General features: G+C 40.0%; 1 protein-coding gene across 5 annotated transcripts in view; it reads right to left on the minus strand.

Annotated features, from left to right (window-relative positions):
* The window catches only part of LOC149247985 (uncharacterized), a 161,673-nt gene that overhangs the window by 61,753 nt on the left and 75,897 nt on the right, over positions 1-24,023 (minus strand). For all 5 annotated transcript variants that reach the window (XR_016266642.1, XM_089458325.1, XM_089458324.1 and 2 more), the window contains 2 exons: positions 16,601-16,750; positions 16,188-16,473 (listed from right to left, as the gene is read on the minus strand). Coding sequence is in view for 4 of the 5 variants with exons in the window: in XM_089458325.1 (XP_089314451.1) it covers positions 16,188-16,473; positions 16,601-16,750 (436 nt within the window). In the remaining variant the exon portion in view is untranslated. The remainder of the gene's footprint in view (positions 1-16,187; positions 16,474-16,600; positions 16,751-24,023) is intronic.

Below are 24,023 nucleotides of genomic sequence, written 5' to 3' on the forward strand. Positions count from 1 at the left end.
GCTCCTTAGTATATGACTGCTACTAGTCTACAACTGTCACTCTAGTACTGACTGCATCAACTGCCACTGATCCATCCTGCTACTGAATATTGTAGGCCCCCGTAACCAAATAATGATCCATGAGGTGGACTCATCAAGGACCCTACCCAAACTTTGTAGTTCTCTCACTCCTGGAGATATATTTGCGAACATTGCAGAGTCTTCCTCCAACCTGGAGGACAACCTCTCGTTCTCTGCTGAGGTTGCCTGTTGGTCCTGCTTCTCCTCCTTATTTTGCTTCCTTAGAGGGCACTGGGTACTATAGTGACCAAGCTCACCACATCTAAACCATTTGACCTTGGACAGGTCTTTCTTCTTCTTCCTATACTGCCCCTACCCCTGACTGGGACCCTTTGATGCTAGGGCCACATTTTCCTCCTCCTTTACCACCTTTGATCTGCAGCTGCTACCACTGATGGAGCTCTTTAACAGAGCTCGTCTCAACTCCTCCTGTTGCAAATCGACCCACATCCTATCCCACTCTGGTAGCCTATCTCTGCCCAATATGCTTTGGACAAAGACTTGCCACTCCTCTAAGACATTGTTGAGTGCCAATCGCACAAGCTCCATGGGTTGAGGCGTTGCTCTTGGACCTCTTGAATCATGCTAAAGATGGGATCTATGCCTTCCCCTTCTGCATCCAGATGCATCTCAGCTTCTCCTCAAGAAACATCTTTCGTTGCTCAGAAGTTCCCTAGCATAATGTGAGAGAGCATCCCACATCTGTTTGGCAGTATCTTTGCCAACTATATGTGAAAGAATATGATCTTGGACTCCATCCAAGATCAACCACTTCGCCTGCACCATCTCCTTCCTGTATTCTTTCTACTGATCTGCATCCTGGGGAACTCCCACTACATTATCAATGTAGTCTTTCAGGCCAAATTCATCTAGAAGGAAGGAAATCCTAGCCTTCCAGATGACATTGTTGGAAGCTCCATCCAACCTATCCTAATCATGAAGCCCTGTAGTGGCCATCTCAACGAATTGTCGAAAACTTCCTCCTTCCTTTTGCTTGGATGTTGCCTAGCTATTTGCACTCCCTTCTGGAGTGAGAATATCTACTCATAACTATTTTCAATTTGCAAGGAAAATCAAACTTCTTAAGACTATAAGTTCCCTAAGATAAATTTACCCTCTATGTACGCTCTTCTCTCTTCCACCCTGACATTGGTCTTGCACTAGCGAACTGCTACGAACCCCTTTGCGTCCAGCTAGAGATCTGCTCAACGAAAAATCTGAGTTGCTCCCTCTGCCTCTGGAATCACTTGATCTGGAAGGATCAAATTTTTCTGCCCCTCTCAGAAAAATCGAACTTCCTCAAGCAACTCGGCCTCCTGGCAAAAGACTGTGTTGCTCTTGGGAATTTCGGCCTGCTGCTCAATAACTTCTTTTTGCTTCTAAGCTCTCCAGTTGATCAACGACGCTCTCATACCATGTGAAAATTCCAATATGGAATCCTATTGCAACAATTGGTATTATTTCCCCAATTGTTAATTAATTTAACTATTTATCTGCTACGGAAAAAATATCGAAATAAACACACCGCAACCTTCAGAAATAAAATACTGTGAAAAAATAATGCGTTGGAAACTAAGAAATGCTAGCACACACACTAAGATATGAGACAATTATTTTTGGACAAATGTCCCCGAAAAAAGCCAACTTGGGAAAATCGATGCAGTAGTGAGGGATTTTATTATTATGCACCAGTGAAAGGATGCCTCAAACTGGCAATCCACAGCAAGAAATTTTGGGTAAAATTATTGAAGGGAATTTGCCTTTCCTCCACCAGCAATCCCAACACACCCTGCCTTTAGAAACTCAACCCTCTGACCCTCTGCATCAACCTCTGCGCAGTGTGCTTGAAATCAAGCCTCCAACCAGTCTTTGATGAAGTCATTCTGCCTCCAATTGTTGAGGAAATCGTCTCTCCGACCTTCTGGAACCTCTACCTGGCCTCTAGAACTGAGAACGATTTTCTCTCCAGCAAATCGTATTGCCTTCTCTGAAGCTACTGCGCAGAGCTCTGCGCTGCTTCACTAGGATAACTTGGCCCTCTTGTTGTTGCCTCTCTGGATCTACTAGAAAATGTCCTCCGGATCACTATCCCTACCCCTCACTCACTGCTTCGATCTCTAGCTCTCTCCGACAACTGACTGCTGCTACTCTGAAAATCGATCTACCAAGAAATCAGACGGCTCAAGTGTCTTCTCCATCACCACATCGACCTCCTCTTATAATCCATTGTTGGAGCACCAACAGCTAAGATTAAAACATAATCGATGGCTAGGATCATCTCTGGATCGATCTGTGTGAATTTCTAAACTATTCTTGCCTTATCACAATTAATACTAATTAATTAACCATATTCCCTAAGTTTAGACTTAGGAAATATTTTAAAAACAGTTAATAATCTAATTGAGACACTTCTAGACGAAATTTCGAAAAACGATTTCTGGGTTTTGAAGATCTCATGTATTCTAGCCTCTCCACCAAATTTCATGGCTAGATCACATCTGATGCTACAAAAACTAACACTTTGGAGGCTGAAGATTGCAGAAGATCGTTGACTTGGTTTCACTACAGGGTTTGACTAAGGCCTTTGACCAAGACCTTGACTGGTTCGTTGACCATTGTCTTGACCAAATTTCGGCCCTCTGTTCTGAGCCACCACTGGCTGAAATTTGGCCCTCTATTGCAGATTGTTTCTTTGACAATATTCTCTCTCCTTTGACTAGTTTGAATTGAATATTGTTGAGGATAGATTTGGGTAGTTTTTTGGAATATTATGATGTACTATTGATGAACAGAATTTCTCTCACAAGGAAAGATTGGTTGGCTTTTCTCATGGTTGTGTGAGCCTAATATTAGTGTCTCTTGTCTCTTGTTTACTATTCACTGTGATCTCTATTGCTCTATTGTAGAAAGTGAATGGTCAAGGTTTTTCATGTGTAACTGCTTAATGATTGGAATGTTATAAGAAGACTAATTGTATCATTGAAAGTAGTTATCGATTTTGAAAAACTATACTAGTCTTGATTGCACTAGAAAATCAATAGAAAGTACCCAAATAGATGACAAATATATATAGATCCATTCTGGGGTATATAAGCCTTATATACTAAGTTCTAACAAAGATCATTGAATTCATAATGGAACACATGACAATATGTCAAGCCTCATTCAACCAAAATTAGACATCAATGGCAGTTTTGAATATACCATGAATTTGAAATATTCAGTCCTCTAACAAAGTATTAGAGTCATTACCATAGTCGAGACATACAAATGAAGTATATATTCATCAACCTAATAATATAACAAAAGTACCAAGTATACAAAAATTATGGAAGTACCCAAAGAATAAAGACATTATATACATAGCCCACAGGAAGTAGAGCAAATGGTGACAGGGTGTTATGTTAAGGCACTCTATGGTGCAAAGGTCATTGTTTGAAACTCCATGGGCAAAAATCTAGCCATGCTAAGAGCTGGTTTGGCCCAAGCCAAGTGCGATCCCCGTATGATTTTGACGGCTTAAATGCCCCTGGGTCACGTCCTCTCAAGCCACAGGTTAGACGTGCTAGTAATCTCAGGACTCACATTACCTAGCAAACAAAAAAAAAGATATAATATACATAATAAAATAAATCAAAATTCAAAAAAAATGAAAATAAATAAATAGTTTAAGTCAAAAAAAGATTCATGAGTCCATGGGGTCTTGGATAGATGGTGATCGGGTGCTCTGTTAAGACACTCCTTGATGTGAAGTCACCAGTTCAATTCCCCACCCGATCGGGGTGATATATTGGACATGATGAAGATATAGTTCCACCAAGCTTACAAAAAAAAAGATTCATGAAATTTTGCAAACATTTTGATTTGTTTTTAAATGGAACACAACAATCAAAGTGCAAAATGATGCCAATACTCAAAGTGTTAAAATTGGCAACTAGGGCCAAACTCCATGTGGGTCACCTTATTTATGACAGCCGATGTTTTTCTTGGATTACTCTCTCCGAGAGGTCTAGGATCGATCTAAAGATCATCTGATTCCGACACGTAAAAAGAAAAATATGAATTTATTTGCATTATTGGCAAATTGTCAAGGTCAACCAGCAAGAAAAACAAGGATTTTTACCCCCACTTCATCCTAAACGTGACATATAAAAGGAGACCTCATGGCATTATTTCACCATCTCATCCTCTCACATCTATCTCTCCTCACTTGTTTGGGTACACAAATCTGGGGCAGCATCTCTCACACGTGTGACGGAGGACATTCTAGTTAGGGCAGCGTTGACCAAGCTTGACCGAGCTGCAGAAGTGTTGTTTTGGGCAACGTTGGCCAAGGTGCAGAAGTGTTGTTTTGGACAACGTTGACCAGCGTTGACCTCTCCTTGTTTGTGGATTGGGTAAGGCTGCCTCTTCTTGACAGGCCGCAGTTATGAACAAGGTTTTCAAGGCCACTTTGACCCTCCGTTGACCAGTGTTGACTGCTGAGGACTGGCCGCAAGCTTGACTGCAGTTGACCATTGTTTGACTAGGATTTTCGAACTGACACATCTTATTGTTGAAGGCCGAGTTGTCTGAGCTTTGACCGAGATTATTTGGAGGTCAAATCTGACTTGTTTGACCAGCGTTGACTTTATTGGTTAGGGTTTGTTGTTGCTGTCATAAAATATCATATTTGTATATTTATACTATCTCTCTCTTCTGAACTATTGAAGAATATAAGAAGAATTGATCAAGGGTTTTCCCACATTAGAGTTTGTCCCTGGATGGAGCCACATCTTGTGTCCTCTTGTCTTGGCTTATATTCTCATGTTTATGTTTATGTTCTATTTGCATTTTACTATCATGCTGATGTGATTGCTAAATTGGATATTGATATTGGGCTAATAAGAAAATTGAAGAAAATTGCTCTTAAGCATAGAACATACCAAAAATTAACACAAAGACTCAAGATCAATGTTGCAACTCAAACCTTTGATGTTTCACAAGTTTATACTATCAAATAACCTAACGTTTTGTTAATTTTAGTTAACAATGGTATGTTCTATGCTTAAGAGCAATTTTCCTTCAATTTTCTTATTAGCCCAATATCAATATCCAGATTAGCAATCACATCAACATGATAGTAAAATGCAGATAGAACATAAACAATAACAGTAGAAGACAAGGCAAGACAAGAGGACACAAGATATGGCGTCATCCAGGAACAAACCCCAATGTGGGGAAACCCTTTGATCAATTCTTCCTATTATTCTTTAAAATTTCAGCAGAGAGAGGGAGTACAATATGCATTATTCACTTGCCCAATCACAGTGAAATCTGTCCCAACAAACAACAGCTACAGAAAGTCAAGGTTGGTCAACTCAAAAGGATTTCTCAAATCGAGCCCAGCAACACTTCCGCATAACTTCTTGAAGTTAAGTTCCATCGGAGTAGTCACGGATTTGTAGTCCACCATCCCAAATCTTTCAAGTAGCTTCACAATGTATTTTCCTTGAGAAAGGAAAATCTCACCTGGCTTTTGTCAAACCTCCAACCCTAGGAAGTAATGCATCAAACCTAGGTCCTTCATCTCGAATTCGGAAGCCAACTCCCTCTTACATTGATGAATAAGAGGGTTTGCCCCTGTCAGAAAGAGATCGTCCACATAAAGTACCAAGATGAGAGGTCTATCATTCTCAACCTTAAAATAAAGGTTCGGATTAGCTTCACTTCTATTAAATCCTAGCTTCACCAGATAGTTGTCAAACCTCTCATACCAAGCTCAGGGAGCTTGCTTCAACCCATAGAGGGATTTCTTCAACCTGCATACATGTGTTTGACGATCTTGAACTTCGAACCCTCGCGTTGTTCTACATAGACTTCCCCCTTAATTGAACCATGTAAGAAGGTGGTCTTGACATCCATCTAGTGTAGATTCCATCCTTGCGAGGCAACAAGGGCAATAATCGAATGGATGGTGGTATATCGAACAAGAAGTGAAAATATCTCATCATAGTCCACACCTTCCTTTTGAGAGAAGCCTTGAGCAACAAATCTAGCCTTGAACTTTTAAGCACTTCCATCAGCTCCATGCCTGATCTTGTAGAGCCATTTCGAGGTGACAACAGATTTGTCATTGGGTCTAGGGACTACATCCCAAACATCATTCTTCATAATCAACTCATACTCTTCGTTCATAGCATCCTTCCAATGTTGGTGCTTTATAGCTTCTTCGAATGTGAAAGGATCAGATTGAACAATGGCGCTCATTATAGTTAAGTACTCTTGGTACCTATTCGGCTTCTTACTTTCACGAAATGTCCCCCTAGGTGCAACATGTCTCTCAACATCTTCAAGAGTTTCCCTAAGCCATGAGGGTCTCCTTTTTGAGGAGGAGGGCTCATGAGGGGGTGGATCAATGGGATCCATTGGTCCTTCAGCATCGGGCATCAACTCATCCTGCGGTTCTCCCTGCTTTCTTAAATCTGCTTCTTTGTCCTTCCTTGGAATAGGAAGGTTACTAATCTTCCCAAGGGTAGCATCCTCATCGAAGGTAACATCATGACTTATCTCCACTTCTCTTTCACCAGGGACATAGTTTCTATATGCCTTAGAAGTTTCACTGTAGCCCACAAATTTTCCTTTCTTCCCAGAAGCATCCAATTTGCTTCTCTTTTCTTTCGGTACATGAAAATATATGAGCCTACCAAAAATTTTAGAGTGAGAAACATGAGGTTTCTTACCCGTGAAAACTTCTTCGGTAGTTTTGGAGTCCAACGCTTGATGAGGGCATCTATTTTGAACATGCATGGCAGTGTTTGCAGCTTCGTCCCATAAGAACTTTGGAAGGCTTTGATCATGAAGTATGGCATGAGTGGCTTTTACGATAGAACGGATCTTCCTTTCAGCAACACCATTTTGCTCAGGAGTATACGCAGTAGTAGTCTCCCTCTTAATGACAGCTTCTCTACAATAATTATTGAACTCATCTGATTCATATTTGGTTCCATTATTGGTCCTCAATATTTTATCTTCTTCCTGGTTTGGTTTTCGACCAAAGCTTTGAAAGAACGAAACCATGAGAATACTTCGTCCTTCTTCTTCAAGAAATATATCCAAGTTTTGCGAGAGAAATCATCCATAAAGATAGCATAATATAAATATCCTCCCAAAGAATTCATGGGCATCATACCAAATAGATCAAAAAGAACCAATTTCAATATGTCGATAGTCTTGCTATCACTAGAGGGGAATGGTCCCCTTGTACACTTTCCTTTGGCACACCCTTGACAAACACCTTCATGTTCTATTTTAAATTTGGGCATACCTATCACCATTTTCCTCACATCAGGTAGAGGCTTATAATGTGGATGAGCAAACCTCAGGTGCCATAATTCGAATTGAAGTGATGTGTCACAAGACATAGCTCCCAATGGACTTCCTCCAACTTGATATAGGCTATCAACCCTGAATCCAAGTGTAAATGCATCTTTGAAATTTTTATTCCACACACGTACCTTTCCATCGATGAATGCCACTTTGAATCCTTTGTCCTCCATTGTCGAGATAGATACTAGGTTCTTCTTTAGATCGGGTGCATATAGTACTCCTTGCAGATGAATGGTGTTACCTTGATTCAATTGAAGAGTAACATTCCCAACTCCCTTCACAGGATAGGTGGCATTGTCTCCAAGGATAATTTCCAAATTTGTATCATTTTCAATCAGATTTGAAAGAGCTTCCTTATACCCAGTGAAGTGCCTTGAGGCACCACTATCAATCAACGAATTTCCCAAGGTGTCCGGAGAAGATGCAGTAGAGGAGGCAAATTTAAGATAAAATTCCTTTTGCTTGTTATCAACAACATTAGATTCATCATACCTGGAGTTTCTTGATCTCTTGGGAGGGCGACCATTTCCATGTTGAGTAGCGAGAGCATTCCTTTTTCCTCTGTTGTTGAATCTGCCATTCCTTTGATTATTGTTGCCCTTGAAATTGTTGTTTTTGTGGTTGTCATCATCATGAGGTGCATCCCTTCTATTAAGACACTCCCTAGCATAGTGGCCAAACTTGTTGCAAATGAAGCATCTTCCTTTCCTTCCATGTTTGAAACCCGGTCTTCCTTGACTTTGCTTCTTTGAACCTACATTGTTCTTCTTTTTAGCATGAGCGGAGAATGCAATAGGATCATTCATATTTGAAGGCATATCTAGTTCCATCATCCTTGTTTCTTCTTGAGAACATCTAGTCAGCAATTCTTCAAAACTTGGAATCATGTTGTTGTTAAGAGTAGTAGTGTTGAACACGTGCCATTCACGAGGGAGTCCTCCAAGGGCAATAAGAGTAAGCTCCCTATCAGCCTCCAAGGGAAATGAGAGTAAGCTCCCTATCAGCAATAGCTTCTCCAATCGAAAGAAGATCATTTTTTATCTCAGTAATCCTCATGAAGTAGGATTGAATGCTTCACCTCTTCCCTTCTTTATATCCTTCAGCTTGTTTTTAAGAAAGAGAACCTGGTTTGCATTGCTAGCTTTGAACATGCCAACCAACCTGCCATATACCTCCTTTGATGTGTTCAAATCAGAGACGTAAACAACTAAATGCTTATGAATGTTGGAAATACTGAGAGGGGGGTGAATCAGTATTTCTTTTTCTCACTATTGTTTTACTAGTTAAATCATATATGTTCAGAACACAAAATGAACAGCAGGAATAAATGCTTTTATTAATATAACTGTGCAGTAAAATAAATGCAATAAATGGAATGTCACAATTGGTTGCCAAGCTCCAACTTAGACTTTGGTGAGGCTCCAACCTCCTGAGCACCAACTCTATTTTGCCAAGACACCAATCTTGGATTTAGGAGCACCAACTCCCAAGGACTTCAATCCTTTTCAATTCTGAGGCTCCAACCTCTTTGGTATACACTGGTGTGCTGCTGCGCTCTTTTCAGCTTCCACTGCTTCTGCTACCCCCTTTTCTTCTGTTGCTTCCACTATCTCATGCTCAAGTTATGCCATCTACCAACAACCAACACAGTTCTCTGTTTTCGCTGCTTTTATATGCTCCATGCCCCTGTCCATTCGTTTCCTCTTACATGCTAGCTCTTTGGCTTCCTCCTCACTTGATCGCTTGACACTTCGGCTTCCATTCCTTTGCTTCTTCTGTCTTACAGGCTTTATCGGAGGCGTTTAATCACCCATCGGAAGCCACCAACCGAGCCTTTTATCAACCATCGGAAGCCACCAACCGAGCCTTTAATCAACCATCACCGAGCGCTTTAATCAACCATCACCGAGCGCTTTAATCGACCATCGGAAGCCACCTTTTATTCGGCGCTTTCTATCAATAATCAACCATCGAAAGCCACCACCCGAGCCATTAATCAACCATCACACAGGCTTTAATATATATCTTAACCCCGGGGCCATGTATCATATAATACACGGAAAACATTATAAACCCCCGCATTAATTCAAATGCCGGACTTCAATTATTATGCACCCGCCTTTACAATTATCGGCGGGTCCGGATTTCGCAACCATAACAAAAACTCTTAAGGCCTGACCTCCGATGAGGAGCGGACCCGATGCTCTTTTAGACTCCCTTCTATACTGGTTTCGGATCCGTCATATCGGCGGATTCGTATCGGCGGGATTGTTATAACAGAACGGGTTTGCAGACCCGATCTCCCATTCAACCATCCTCTATATAATTTCGGCTCCGGACGATTTCGGCGATCGCTACCTCCGCTGCTCCGATGCGATACAAGAGTTCTGCGGACCCGATATGGTTTTACACTTCACTTGATAATAGTTTCGGCTCCGGATTTCGGAGCTTGCACCTTGAACAGTTCCGACATTCTGGATGCGATATATTATAGACTGTTTTTAATAAGTCCATCGGGTCCATGCCTCTATCGCAATCGGCAGATTATAGCGCCATCCCTTATGACTTGCGATCACTGTGGATGCGACATGATATTAAGCCACAGTCCCGTCGGGTCCGCAGCCTTATCGCAACCAGCGATCGGGAGAGTGTCAAGCCTTTGTGTGTTGTTGCGATGGGCGGATGCGATATAGCATTCAACCATAACATAATTCTGCATCGGGTCCGCATTATTATCGCAATCGGAGGTTTCAGTGGTGGCACATAGCTGAACCGTCGATTAGCGATGTCACCAATATATATATATATATGCCTTTATATATAAACTTCTCCGCCAATAGTGTGTTTGTAATATGTGCCCGCCGATAGTTGTGAATGCATATATATAAGATTTTTAACCGCCGATAATGTTAAAGCATGCATACATGGGTTTTACAAGCCCGATAACATATCTATATGAGTTCTGCTCCTCTTGGCATATATATGGCATATATATATGTGGCTCCTCCTATAGCTCCTCTTTGCTCCAATGTGGCTCCTCTGGCTTGGTCTGCTCCTCTTGGCTCCGATATGCTCTGTCCCCTCCTCTTGAATATTGCCATATTGACATCAATGACAATCTGTGTCCAACAATGAATAGAATCCCTGATGATCTTCTTTGCTTTGACTTCACCCTTCTTGTACTTTGATGCAGGAGCATCCGACACTCTTAATCAAATTCGGAATCCAAAGTGGAGCAAGGAAGAGGACATGGACCATCGGAACTAAATCGGATAAATTTTGTTAAAACAGGGCTAAAATGACGGAAGCGATAAGTCTCTCGAAGACTTAATTAAATGTAATCTCCCATATGCATGTATGCGTATAGAGAGTTTAGGGATTTGTTGAGTGATTGTGGGAAGAAATAATGCATCTTAAATGATCCATGACTGTTGTAATCTCTTATAAAATAGAGTCTGTGTGTGTGAGGGGGATATAGAGAAATAGACAGAACACTGTGAAAACAGAGATAGACGCAATGTAGTCGAGAGGGAGTTTTGTCTAACGCTGAAATGCCTTACCTTATAATCGTTTGTGTATAATAGAAAAGTGTGTGTTCAGTGTTGAATTTATGTGCATGTGTTTTACTGTATAGATAGCCTGTGTGTATTTCATATATAGAATTAGTCCTGTGTTGCGAGATTAATGATCGACCATCGATCACTGTAGGGTCGATGGTGATCCAACGATGTCAGTTATATGAATGTTGTGTGTTAACAGAGTATGGCAGAAACCGGTGTTTTAACACAAAATCCATCAACAAGCAGAAGATCGACGGCGTAGGCAACAAATAATGAAAACCATCGATCGTTTAGATAAACGGTCATCGCATGGTGAAAGAGCGCGGAAGATAATCACTGAAGAGCAGGTTTTAAACAGTGGAAGTGGTATTTTAGGCGGCCTCAAACCCATAAGTGGTATTGAAGGGTGAGCACCCAATTCCACTCATCAAGCAACACATATCAACGAGGGGGAGAGGAAACCGCTTTATCGGGCAGTTAAATCTCGTGCTTGTTGTCTACCCGAAATCAACATCAACCATCGGATATGATGGAGGAAGATCGACGGTGGAAGATCGTTATTCTGTTTTGTTGATCAGGTGAAGTCCTACTGTCGGATCAAGTTCAAATCAACGGTCAAGATCTAATCGCATATCGCAGAGTTGAAGGGCTAGCGGACAGTGTAAAGGAATGTCGATATGCAATTAAGCGATGCGCCGATAGCCGTTGGATCGGCGAATGAAATTGACAGCGGAGATCGGTTTGATCAGCGATCAGAGAAAGGAAAGCGCAGCAGAAAGGGGATGGGCCGAGAACGGACCAGATGATAATTATAGTCGCGGGTGTATACTTTTTGAAGTCCGGCCTTATGGTTCAGCTGCGGGTTTTTCCGCGTAATCCTGTGTATTTCCGACAAAGTGTTGTGGTCCAGGTTCTGAGGCTTAAGCACAACATATTTAACACTTCCGATAATTAGCGGGCCATAACCCACAGGCCTCAGGATCGAAAAATTGATATGAAAGGGATTTTGCCTTACCCCCAAAATCTCCTTTCATCATTTGGTATCAAAGCAGGGAAAGGTTAAGGGAAAGTTTTTCTGCAAGGAGGAGGAAGGGTTTGCAAGCAGAAGGAGAAGAGGTACGGTTGATAAAGCTAGAGAGTTATGATCTTACTGTTGTGCAAATAACGGCAGCAGAAGGTGAGAAGACTTGCAGCAACCTAGAGCAAGGAGTGCTCAATTGGTTCAAGAGGAGAGAACCAGAAGGATGCCAAAAGACTAAGCTCAGAAGAGAAAGCTTGGTGAGGTATCATGTAGCAAAGGAAGACTGTTACTGCAGATGTTGGTTACGGCTCATAGAAGATCATGAAGGCAATTCCACTGAGAAGTGGATAGAATTGCTAAGGACAAGGAGAAGCATATGACCAGGAGGTCATAAATTTTTGTGCCTCGGGAGTCTGATGTAGGAGCATCAGGCACTCTTAATCAAATTCAGAATCCAAAGTGGAGCAAGGAAGAGGACGTGGACCATCGGAACTAAACTGGAGAAATTTTGTTAAAATAGGGCTAAAATGATGGAAGCGATAAGTCTCTCGAAGACTTAACTAAATGTAATCTGCCATATGCATGTATGCATATAGAGAGTTTAGGGGTTTGTTGAGTGATTGTGGGAAGAAATCGTGCATCTTAAATGATCCACGACTATTGTGATCTCTTATAAAAAGAGAGTCTGTGTGTGTGAGGGGGATAAGAGCAATAGACAGAAAACTGTGAAAACAGAGACAGATGCAGGTTGAGGGAGAGCTTTGTCTAAGGCTTAAATGCCTTACCTTTAATCGTCTGTGTATAATAGAAAAGTGTGTGTTCAGTGTTGAATTTATGCGCCTGTGTTTTACTGTATAGATAGCCTGTGTGTATTTCATATATAGAGTTAGTCCTGTGTTGCGAGATTGTTGATCGACCATCGATTACTGTAGGATAGATGGCGATCCAACGATGTCAGTTATATGAATGTCGTGTATTAACAAAGTATGGCAGAAACAGGTGTTTTAACACAGAATCCATCAACAAGCAGAAGATCAATGGCGTAGGCGACAAAGAAAGAGAACCATCAATCATTTAGATCAACGGTCATCACATGGTGAAAGAGCGCAAAAGATAATCGGCAAAGAACGGGTTTTAAACAGTGGAAGTGGTATTTCGGGCGACCTCAAACCCATAAGTGGTATTGAAGGGTGAGCACCTGATTCCACTCATCAAGTGACACGTAGCAATGAGGAGGAGAAAGGAAACTGCTTTATCGGGCTGTTAAATCCCGTGCTTATTGTCTACCCGAAATCAACGTCAATCGTTGGATATGATGGAGGAAGATCGACGGTGGGGGATCGTCGTTCTATTTTGTTGATCGGGTGAAGTCCTACCGTCGAATCGAGTTCAGATCAACGATCAAGATCTAATCGCATATCGCAGAGTTGAAGGGCTAGCAGATGGTGTAATGGAATGCCGATATGCGATTAAGCGATGCGGTGATAGCTGTTGGATCGGCGAATGAAATGGAAAGCGGAGATCGGTTTGATTGGCGATCGGAGAAAGGAAAGCGCAGCGGAAAGGCGATGGGCCGAGAACGGACCCGATGATAATTATAGTCGCAAGTGTATACTTTTTTAAGTCTGGTCTTATGGTTCGGCTGCGGATTTTTCCGCGTAATCCTGTGTATTTCCGATAAAGTGTTGTGGTTCGGGTTCTGAGGCTTAATCACATATTTAACGCTTCCGATAATTAGTGGGCCATAATCCACAGTACTCAGGATCGAAAAATTGATATGAAAGGGATTTTGCCTTACCCCCAAAATCTCCTTTCATCATACTTTGTCTTAGCAGCAACCGGTGCATTTGAAGGAAGTTCTGAAATCTTTCCCTGCACATAATCCATAACATCTTGCTCTTCTAATGTCAAATCAAGAGACATCTTCCATGCATGACAATCAGACTTATCATGAAGCTTATCATTAGACTTGAAGTAGGATGTGGAGGGCATTGAATCTTGTCCTTGATCAGTGATTGCTCCTCTTAGTGATTTCTCTTCTCACTATTGCTTGGGCATTGTCTTCACCTCAGCTCTGATACCATGTTAATTTTAGATAACAATCACTGATCAAGGATGTTCTATGCTTAAGAGCTATTTTACTTCAATTTTCTTATTAGCCCAATATCAATATCCAAATTAGCAATCACATCAACATGATAGTAAAATGCAGATAGAACATAAACAATAACAGTAGAAGACAAGCCAAGACAAGAGGACACAAGATATGGCACCAGCCAAGGACAAACCCCAATGTGGGGAAACCCTTTAATCAATTTTTCTTGTTATTCTTCAAAAGTTCAGCAGAGAGAAAGAGAGTACAATATGCAATATTCACTTGCCCAATCACAGCGAAATCTGTCCCAACAAACAGCAGCTACAGAAAGCCCTAACCAGAAAGTCAATAATGGTCAACAGGGCAGAAGTTTACCTCCAAAACAGCTCGATCAAACTTGGTCAACTCGGCCTCCAACAGCAAGTCAAATCAGCCCAAAAACAATCCAAAAATATCCAGCCATACATGGTCAACGAAAGTCAACGCTGCAGTCAAACCCTTCTGTTGTCAATGCTGGTCAAACAGTATGGTCTGCCTCGTTTTCTGTGCCCAGAAATGCGCCCTGCCCAAATAGAGATATCCCTCACAAAAACGCAGTCAAACAGGTCAACGCCGCTGGTCAACACAAGTCAAAAACCTTTCCTGCAACTTCAGTCAATGTTGGTCACAGCAAGAACAGTACCCTTCTTCGCACATGTGGAGAGCTGCCTCAGAAATCCGTACCCAATCAGTGAAGGAGAGAGATTTATGTGAGTGAGTGAAGTGTCTAAATGAGGAGAAGGCTCCTTCTATTTATATGCAACGTTGAGGATGAATAGACGTGACTGTTGGGCTTCTGAGCCTACATTAATTTGCTGGCCGACCTTGACAATTTGTCCATAAACAAAATAAATTCAAAATTCCATTTGTACATGTCAGAATGAGATGATCTTTAGATCAATCCTACACCTCTCGGGGAGAGAAAACCAATAAAAATATCAACTGCCTCATATGAGCTGTCGAAGAAGTTTGGCCCTAATTTCCAAATTTAACAGTTTTTCATTGTTCAAATCACTAATAAGAGCCATGGAATTAACCTACAAATTCAAGGTTAACATGGATTCACAGGAAAGAGAATTTAGAGTTTAGAATTGAAGTAACCAAAGAACAAAGATAATATACATAAAAAAATAATAATTAGTCAAAATCAAAAATAGTCTCAACACTTTGCAAACAAATTTGATCAGTTTTTAAATGGAACAAAACAATCAAAGCAGTGTTGCAAACATCCTGATTCTATCGCAAAAAAATTGCAAAATCGTGATTTTTTGGCCTGGCCAATGTTTGCCATTTTTACCAATATTTTGGTGGTATCTTAATTTTGTCGATGTTTGCTGAAACTTTCTCAATTTTTACGACTTTTTGCTTTTCCTGACCCTGGTCGATTTTATCCTGATGCCAATGTTTGCAACTTTGAATCAAAGTGAAAAATGATGCCAAATACACAAGACTCAAGATCAGTGTTGCAACTCAATCCTGTGATGTTCTGCAAGTTTATACTGTCAAATAACTGATATTTTCATTTTTTAAATCGTCCATAAGTCATGGAATTAACCTAAAAATTCAAGGTTAACTTGGACTCAGAGGGAAAAGAAGTTAGAATTTAGAATCGATATGGGAGTAAAACTACCATTTCCTGTAAAGTCAAAGTTTACCCAACTACCAACTCTATTTTGGAATAATATAACATGCCTGAAAAATCTGTAATATAAGGTACCTTCTTTTAAATGAAAGTATATAATGACTCTGCTCATTACATTCCAGAGAGTAAAGCAACCTCTGGCAAACACTGCACTTAATGTTTTCCTAATTATAACTATGACATAAGCCATGACAGACCAGAATCAACATACAATGATCACAGTCACTCTTCCTAATACCTCAGTTTTCACACGATCATGATGTTTAAACAAAGATTATGACACCAAAAATAAACAGGTTACAAAACATGAACACAAAAGTAAATGACATACAAAACCACAAACGAATGCAACTCTATGGAAAAATGAAAACGTCAAATTTGATGTTGTCAAAAGATTATTACCTGCCAATATGTCAGGAAGACAACAGATTTGATGATTACAAACTTTGGAACTGGATTGAATGGCCGAAGCAGATCTCTGCAGGCCACATAAAATAAAAGCAATGCATACAATGCCAAAGAGTATGATATAGTGTAAATGATAGTCACATATAGGTAGGCTTGCTTGGCACTGAAATTTCCATCCTCGTACTTTCCTTTTGCATACAAAATAAATGTAATTGCAACAAGTACAGGCTTCAGAATGACAAACTGCAATGCACCCTGCTTACAACGTCGAATGAAACGCCTGCACATGCAAAGAATTTATTTTAAACATGACAAAACTATTTATAGAAATCATGAATGTAGAATACCACAAACAGAAATCAAAAATCCACATAATACTAGAACAGAAATTAATTGATAATACAAACCCATCAAGAGAAATAGGAGGAAGACAACATGTCATCAGATTCCATGATGGCTTCAATACTCGGCCACTTAAGCTTGTGACTACAGCACCTGGACCACCCACCCATGCTAGACATAGAGAAAGAAAATTATATATGACCCATGCCTCATATCTGCAAATGAGATTATCAACAGTAAACAAATCAAACATCTAGCAAGCAATAAGTATATGGAAAAGCCCTGCCATGAGAAATAGGTCTTTAAGAGGACATGGTCACCATTCAAACATAACAAGCAATAAATATATGTTAAGGCCCTGCCATGACAGATAGGTTTACCTTTATGAAGGCATAGTCTCTCTAACATCTAAGGAAAGCAAAATAATTTAACTAATGTGCCATAATGGATGAATAATATTATGTGCCAAGGGGGATGAATAACATTACTCAAAAACAATTTCCTTTCAATACTATATGAAAAGGAAAGCAAAATGAAACAAGTAGAAATCAATTTACAATAATGACACGGTGATATCAAGCCTCTCAATCCACCTGCAGAGTACTTCTTTATGACCAAAAGGAGCAGTTCTACAAGTTGTATACTGCATATACTGACAAAGCATTGGATGGATCAATTCATCCCCAATGGTACAGCCATGATAAAAGCTTTATGTTTAAGCTTCCTAAGCAACAGCCACATCAAAAATTCTTCAACCCAATTGAGTTTTCTCCCATCAGAATTAGCAAAATTTAGAAAGCTTTTGTCTGGAAGACTTTTTTTTTAAATGATAAACACTTCTTTGTCTTTTACTTATGTTTAAACCTCCAAAGGAGCTATGGCACAAGGAAAAAATAGAGACATTCAATTTTTTTCCATTATGTTGAAATAATAGAATAATCTTCTATGGCCATGGCCAACCTCACTTTGCAATCATTATTATTGTGTATTAGTGTGTTTCTAGGGTTTAGATTAAATCCAACCTAGTCAACACTCATTCATTATAATCGTTGGTGATTCAAACCTACCTAATCTTTGTGTGGGCCTATAAACCCTCTTGGAGAGCACACCCTACCCCTTAAGTTGAGTATAAATGGACACTCGAATCATTTGGAACATCATTGTGAGCTATTGTTCTCTTATAAAACTGACTTTTACCTTTAGCCTAGATGCACAACACCTTCAGCGTAGATGCACCACATCTATGATGCCCTCTCTTTCATGGCGTGACCTATTGTCCAAGGGTTCTCAAGTGTTGTGTTCTAGTGTTCTTCGGGGAAATGCTCTCTAAAGGCTCACTAACTGGTTTCCTGTATTATGCACTAGTGCAGATTTATCTTTTGCCCAAGTGCTGGTTTATCTTATCTTTGTGAAAATTTAGTGTTTGCCAACTTAGAGATTGCTGATTGGTTTCATTCAACCCTATTACTCTCTAATGGATTCCAACACAGAGAGTTGGTGAGAAACTCCCTTACACTATTGAGCTCTGTCCTCTGGGGTTTTGTTTTGTTGGGGTTTTCCAGGGCATAAACCCTCATTTAAAGGACAGCACTCTTTCCAGGGCTTTCTTAGGTTTTAAACCCTCTTCTAAGGTCAGCACACTCCTTTATTTTTAAGGATGAATTATAATGCATGTTTTTCAGAAGAAGCTGATTTTTGGTATTTTCTTTTAAAAAAAGGCTGATTTTCTGGTGATTTTTCCAGAAGACACTGATTTTATGGTGATTCTTCCGAAAGAACTGATTTTTGGTGTTTTATTAAGCATTATTGAGTTGTTTTCATTAACTGGAGTGGGTTGTCTTGTTTAAGACTGTTACGACACTGTTTAATGCACCTATTTGGAGATCTTGTGCATGGGATGTGCCCTGCATTAGGGTTTCCTACTGATTTATTTCAAGAAATTCTCAACAACAAATCTGAGACTTTTGGATGGTGGCATCACTATCGGTTTGTCTTTCTGAAACCAAGATTCCAAACTATCTTTTATATTTATTTTTCAGCAGCTGATCTGAGACTATTTCATTAGTAGCATCACCGAGTGATTGTAACTGTGGAACTAGGGTTTCTGATCTTTCTTTACAACTGATCTAAAGATTATTGGCTAGAGGCATTGCCCTAAGGGTTGCAGATCTAGGGTTTTCAAATTCATTCTTTTTCTTTAAAGCTCACTTAAAGCATTGGCAGTGGAATTTTCTGGATCATCCTTTTCTTTCCCGGCATTTTCTAGGTTTATCAGCATATCTAAAACTATTTGCTGGTGGCATCACCTAGTCTTTGTGACTGTGAAACCAGAGTTTCTAACCATCTACTTTTCCAAGGTAACCCTTGTCCAAATCAGTTTTACTTGGGTCTTCTTAACGAATTTTCTGAAGACTTTATGAATGTTTGCACTACCTTGTTCTTAGAGTTGATGGACTCTCTATGGTGCACATTTTAACAGCACACCTTCCATACTGGGCCTATTAACACTGTAGTTGACCTCATAAAATCATGTTAATCTACCACACATATTCATTGATATCATTCAAGGAGAGTTCACTGTTATAGAGTTCACCATTTGGCATACACAGTTGTGAGTACATTACAGGGTGGATAGGTTAGTCAGTCCACCGAAGCTGCATCGATGGTTTGTTGAGTGCCTTTCAGAGTCCAGAGTTGGCACACAGTCACATTGTTGAAAATTGGGGCAGCTATGGGATGAATTTCCCCATAGGAACCCAACTACCCCAACAAAGCCCATCTCAGCCGAAGAAAGGAATTAAAATTGAACAAAGAGGTATTATTATTAAAATGTGCAAACTGACTTGGCACTGCTCTCATTAATATTTGATGTGGCAAACTCCATATTGGGCAAAGTAATCCTTAAGTCGGCCCATCAAGGATCCAAGTAAAATAACTAAGTGGTAATTTGTTATGACACAAACTCAGGTCGGCTCCACAAATAGAGGCATCCATTCGGACCATATAGAAGCTTATATATTCAACCCTTCATGCCACATTTTAACACACACAATTCACACATATTGTTATGAGACTTCGATGGTAAAGGATACTCTGTTCCTAGCAAGCAAAGGTGACTTGTCTCTGTGATTTCACCTTAGCAACTTATGCGGCTTTCTCTACAGTTTTTCTGTGGCTCGGATTATCTATATGAGGTTCACATTCATTTGTGAGTTACACTATATCTCTATGGCTCGCATTTCTCTATCTCAGTGACTCGTAATCAATCTCTGCAGCTCGCACATATTTATGTGGATCGCACCTATTTTTGTGGCTCGCAATCTCTATCACAGTGGCTCGCTATCACAGTTACTCGCATCTATGCTCAAAGGCTTGCATTCAATGCTCTGAGGCTTGCAGTGACTCTCATCTATGCTCAGAGGCTTGCATTCTATGCTTTGAGGCTCGCAATGACTCGCATATATACTTTGAGGCTCGCATATATCATTTATGGTTTGCACATGTTCACTGTGGCTCACTCTGGCTCTCTATATTATAGTGGCTCGCTATATATTGTGGCATCTCATTATTGTGGCTCACTATCTCTGAGACTCAATATATTACAATGGCTCGCATATATACATAGCTTTGTGGCATCACATTACAGTGGCTCACTATCTCTAAGGCTCAATATATTACAGTGGCTCATTACTTTCATTGTAGCTTGCATTTATTACTTGGTGGCTCGCATCCATTCACATTGGTTGACAATGTAATTCTACAGCACGCATTATCTCTCTAAGTTTCACATTGTAGTCTCTCTGAGGTTCGCATTGTATTGAGTGATCCATATGATAGTAAACTTGGCATAACAATGATCTTGATATAGCAGCTGGTAATGACCCTTGATATGATAACAAACAAGGCATAACAATGACTCCCTCAAGTATAGCAGTGTAGATTGGGCTACATGTCAATGATGTCAATGGGCAACATAGCAGTGTTGTTTGCTCTTGATGAAAGTGATAACACTTGATGACATTGATAATAGTATGTCTATAGTACTCTCAACAACAGTACCCTTGATATGGCAATCGCCTTTGATGTATGGCAGTGACTCTTTGATGTATTGCATTATATCTTAGATGTATGGCTATAATATGGCAGTGATGTATGACAATGACATGATAGAGATGTATGCTACCTATGATAGTAATATGGATACAGCCCTAGTAGAGGTCTTATGATTCTCTTTGTGTTTGTTTTCATCCCATGAGACCCTTATATGACTCGGGCTTGGCCCTAGAAAGCTTAATGTATTTGTTGTACACAGACTTGTGGCTCATTGTCACTGCACATTGTACCTCAGCTGAACATTTGATGAACATTTATTGTATAAGGACTTGAGTCTCATTGTAATTTCACATTGTACCTTAGTTGAACATTTGATGAATCTCTAGGAAGAAGAATCTAGTTGGATTTTCCCTTGTGGGGTTTTTCCCTGGTCTCTGACCTAAATCCTAGTGTCTCTATTGTGCATGTTTTCAATCTACTATTCTTTATTGTTCTGTTGCATTGTTGATGTTATTGTTCTCTCTACATAATGATAATTGCTAATGATGATATGATGTTATGGGGTGAATGCTATATGAAATTGTTGACAAAGTTTAAAATTGCAATTATCTATAGCACAGAACAATCTAGCCCTCAAAATTAACACGTGTCTTTATTATTTAGTGATATATGATTGGATAAAGTTCAAACAAGTCACTTTCACACAAGAAGGGGAAATTTTAAGGATGGAAATTTACCTTAAAGTGTAAAAGCCTTGGTGAATATTATTAGTATGTAATGTTCCAAATTATAAATTTGCAGAAAATTGCTTCAAAAATTAATGCCGCAAATTTCATAAATAGACTTCACAAATTAATCCACAAAATCGACAACAAACTGTAAATATATAAACTGCAATCTCACAATAGGCAATAAACACATGCAGGAAATCTCAACTTTATTTATCATAATATAAGAGCATAGTTACATGCTAACTCAATCAGTGAGGCAATAGCCTAGAAGGCCTCCAAATATTTTGCTACAAACTGATGTCGGCCTCCCACAATAATTGTAATTGAAGAGTACAACCTATGAATCCTGAGTGGATTCACCAAGGGAGAGATGGGTACTCACCCACTCTCACTAAAATCACCCGAGGGTTTTTGACCTGGGGTTACTATGGTAGACAATTGAATTCTCCAATCCACACCAAAGACAAATGCTCAAAACCAAGATGTCCCAAATGATCTCCTCCTCCTCTTAAAGACTCCATAGATAGATCTCCAAGTCTCTAGAAGCATCTTATTTTGATTATTTTAATATTATTCTAGAAACTCCTTTTTGACTCCATCTAAGTGACTTTTAATTTTATTTTATTTCACTAAGTCACTTTTGGCCATTTTTCCTTCAATTAATTATTTTCCCCTCTTTTAATTTAATTAAGTGACTAATTAAAGTCACTTTTAATCTAGGAAAATGGTCAACCACCCACCATACTCTCTCCAACCACTAGAAGTCACTTCTAAGCATCACATCCTATAGATCTTCTCATTTCGGTTCCAACAAGCTATTACACTGACGTATTCCATCAAATATTCCTCCTGGAACACCACCTCAAGCGTAATTCATTAAGTCAGGCCCATTAATAACTTTGTTTTCTTGAAAGTTGTCAGAATGCAACAGAACGAAAGGCAAATTGTGTGGATGATGGTATATGCCAAGTGAATGCCATCAGATCCCATAAAAATCCCTCAAAACTCCTCCAAGACCCCTAATGACATAATCCTACTCCCCTGATCTGGCCATCCCGTGCCCTGGAAATACACCCAAGTTGTACTATAGAGGAAAATAAAAATGGGGACATGACAAATCCTCCCACCCCAACATTGCTTCCCTCAAGCAATCTGTATCTGACCACTGCAGAAGCATTTGTAAACTAATACCAAGATCCCAAATGAACCATTGTACCACACCATGCCTCCGGAGTCCAAACTAACCAAACATGAATGGGTCCCTCAATACCTGATCCCAAATAAACCGTTGACTTGTTAAGTTATGGTATGTTCTATGCTTATAACAGTTTACTTCTTTTTCTTATTATATTCCACAAATTAGCAATCACATGTACATAAAGTAAAGTGCAGATAGAACATTAAATGGTCGACAGAAAACAAGCCAAGACAAGAGACACAAGATGTGGCGGCTAGCTAGGGACAAACCCCACAATGTGTGGGGAAAGCCTTTGATCAAATCTTCTTTTATCTTCAATAATTCAGCAGAGAGAAATAGTACAATAAATCTGATTTATATCAGCAGTAGCAAACCCTAGATCAATAGCATCAGCATTAGCAGCTTCATCATCAAACTAGGGCAAACGATATCTCACAAACCGACCGTCGGATTGACTTCATTCCACCACCAAAAGTTGCGGCTTCCAGGGGAGGTTCAGATGAGGAGATATTCTAGGCCACGCAGGTCAATCTTTACTTCTGCAGTTGCAGCTTCAGTTTCAGCAGTTTCCGGCTTCAAACTAGGGCAGTCGATATCTTGCAAACCGTTCGTCGGATTGACTTCATTCCACCACCAAAAGTTGCGGCTTTCAGAGGAGGTTCAGATGAACCTACAACACAGTTTAGATGAGGAGATCTTCTAGTCCACGCAGGTCAATCTTTACTTCTGCAGTTGCAACTTCAGTTTCAGCAGTTTCCGGCTTCGCATGTGTGAGAGAGAGACCCATTTCTACGCAGTAGAGAAGAGACTCATTTCTGCGCAGTAGAGAGAGAGATGTGATGAGAAGAGTGAGTGCAAATGAGGAAAAGTCCTCTTATATTTATACACAATGTTGGTATTTGAATAGATGCGACTGTTGGGCTTCTGAGCCTACATGAGTTGTAGGTCAGCTTGATAATAATTCCATAATCAAAATAAATTCATATCTCCATGAATACTTACCGGAATCGGATGATCTTTATATCAATCCTACACCTCTCAACAAGAGGAATCTAATAAAAATATTATCAACCATGAATAAGATGACCCACATGAAGTTTGGCCCTAGTTGCTAATTTTAACACTCCCTCTCAACTAGGGAGAACTTCATCTGCAATTTGTCTGTCGGTCGCTACTATTCATCCATCAAATGCACTGCCCTATACAGCCTGACCCTTGCCCTGCTCTGCTCTATTATGCCTGTTATGCTTTGTCTTGTTCTGCCCTATACTGATCTGTATTGATCTGCTCTATTCTGCTCTGCTCTTGCATTGTTCTATTCTACTCTGCTTTTGTCTGAATTATGAAGAAGAAGAAATGATCGAGGATGTATCATACTGACTCAAAGTCAGTCTCAGAGTATGTACCATTGGTCCCAAACCAGTCTCAACCAACCCGAAGCCAGCGTCATAGTATGGTACAACTCCACTAGTCCCAGACCAGTATCATCCTCCACTGACTCAAAGT

Source organism: Pinus tabuliformis, chromosome 7 (genome assembly GCF_031772625.1).
Source record: "Pinus tabuliformis cultivar Carrire ecotype Pingquan chromosome 7, CPIR1, whole genome shotgun sequence".
NCBI classification, from domain to species: Eukaryota; Viridiplantae; Streptophyta; class Pinopsida; order Pinales; family Pinaceae; genus Pinus; species Pinus tabuliformis.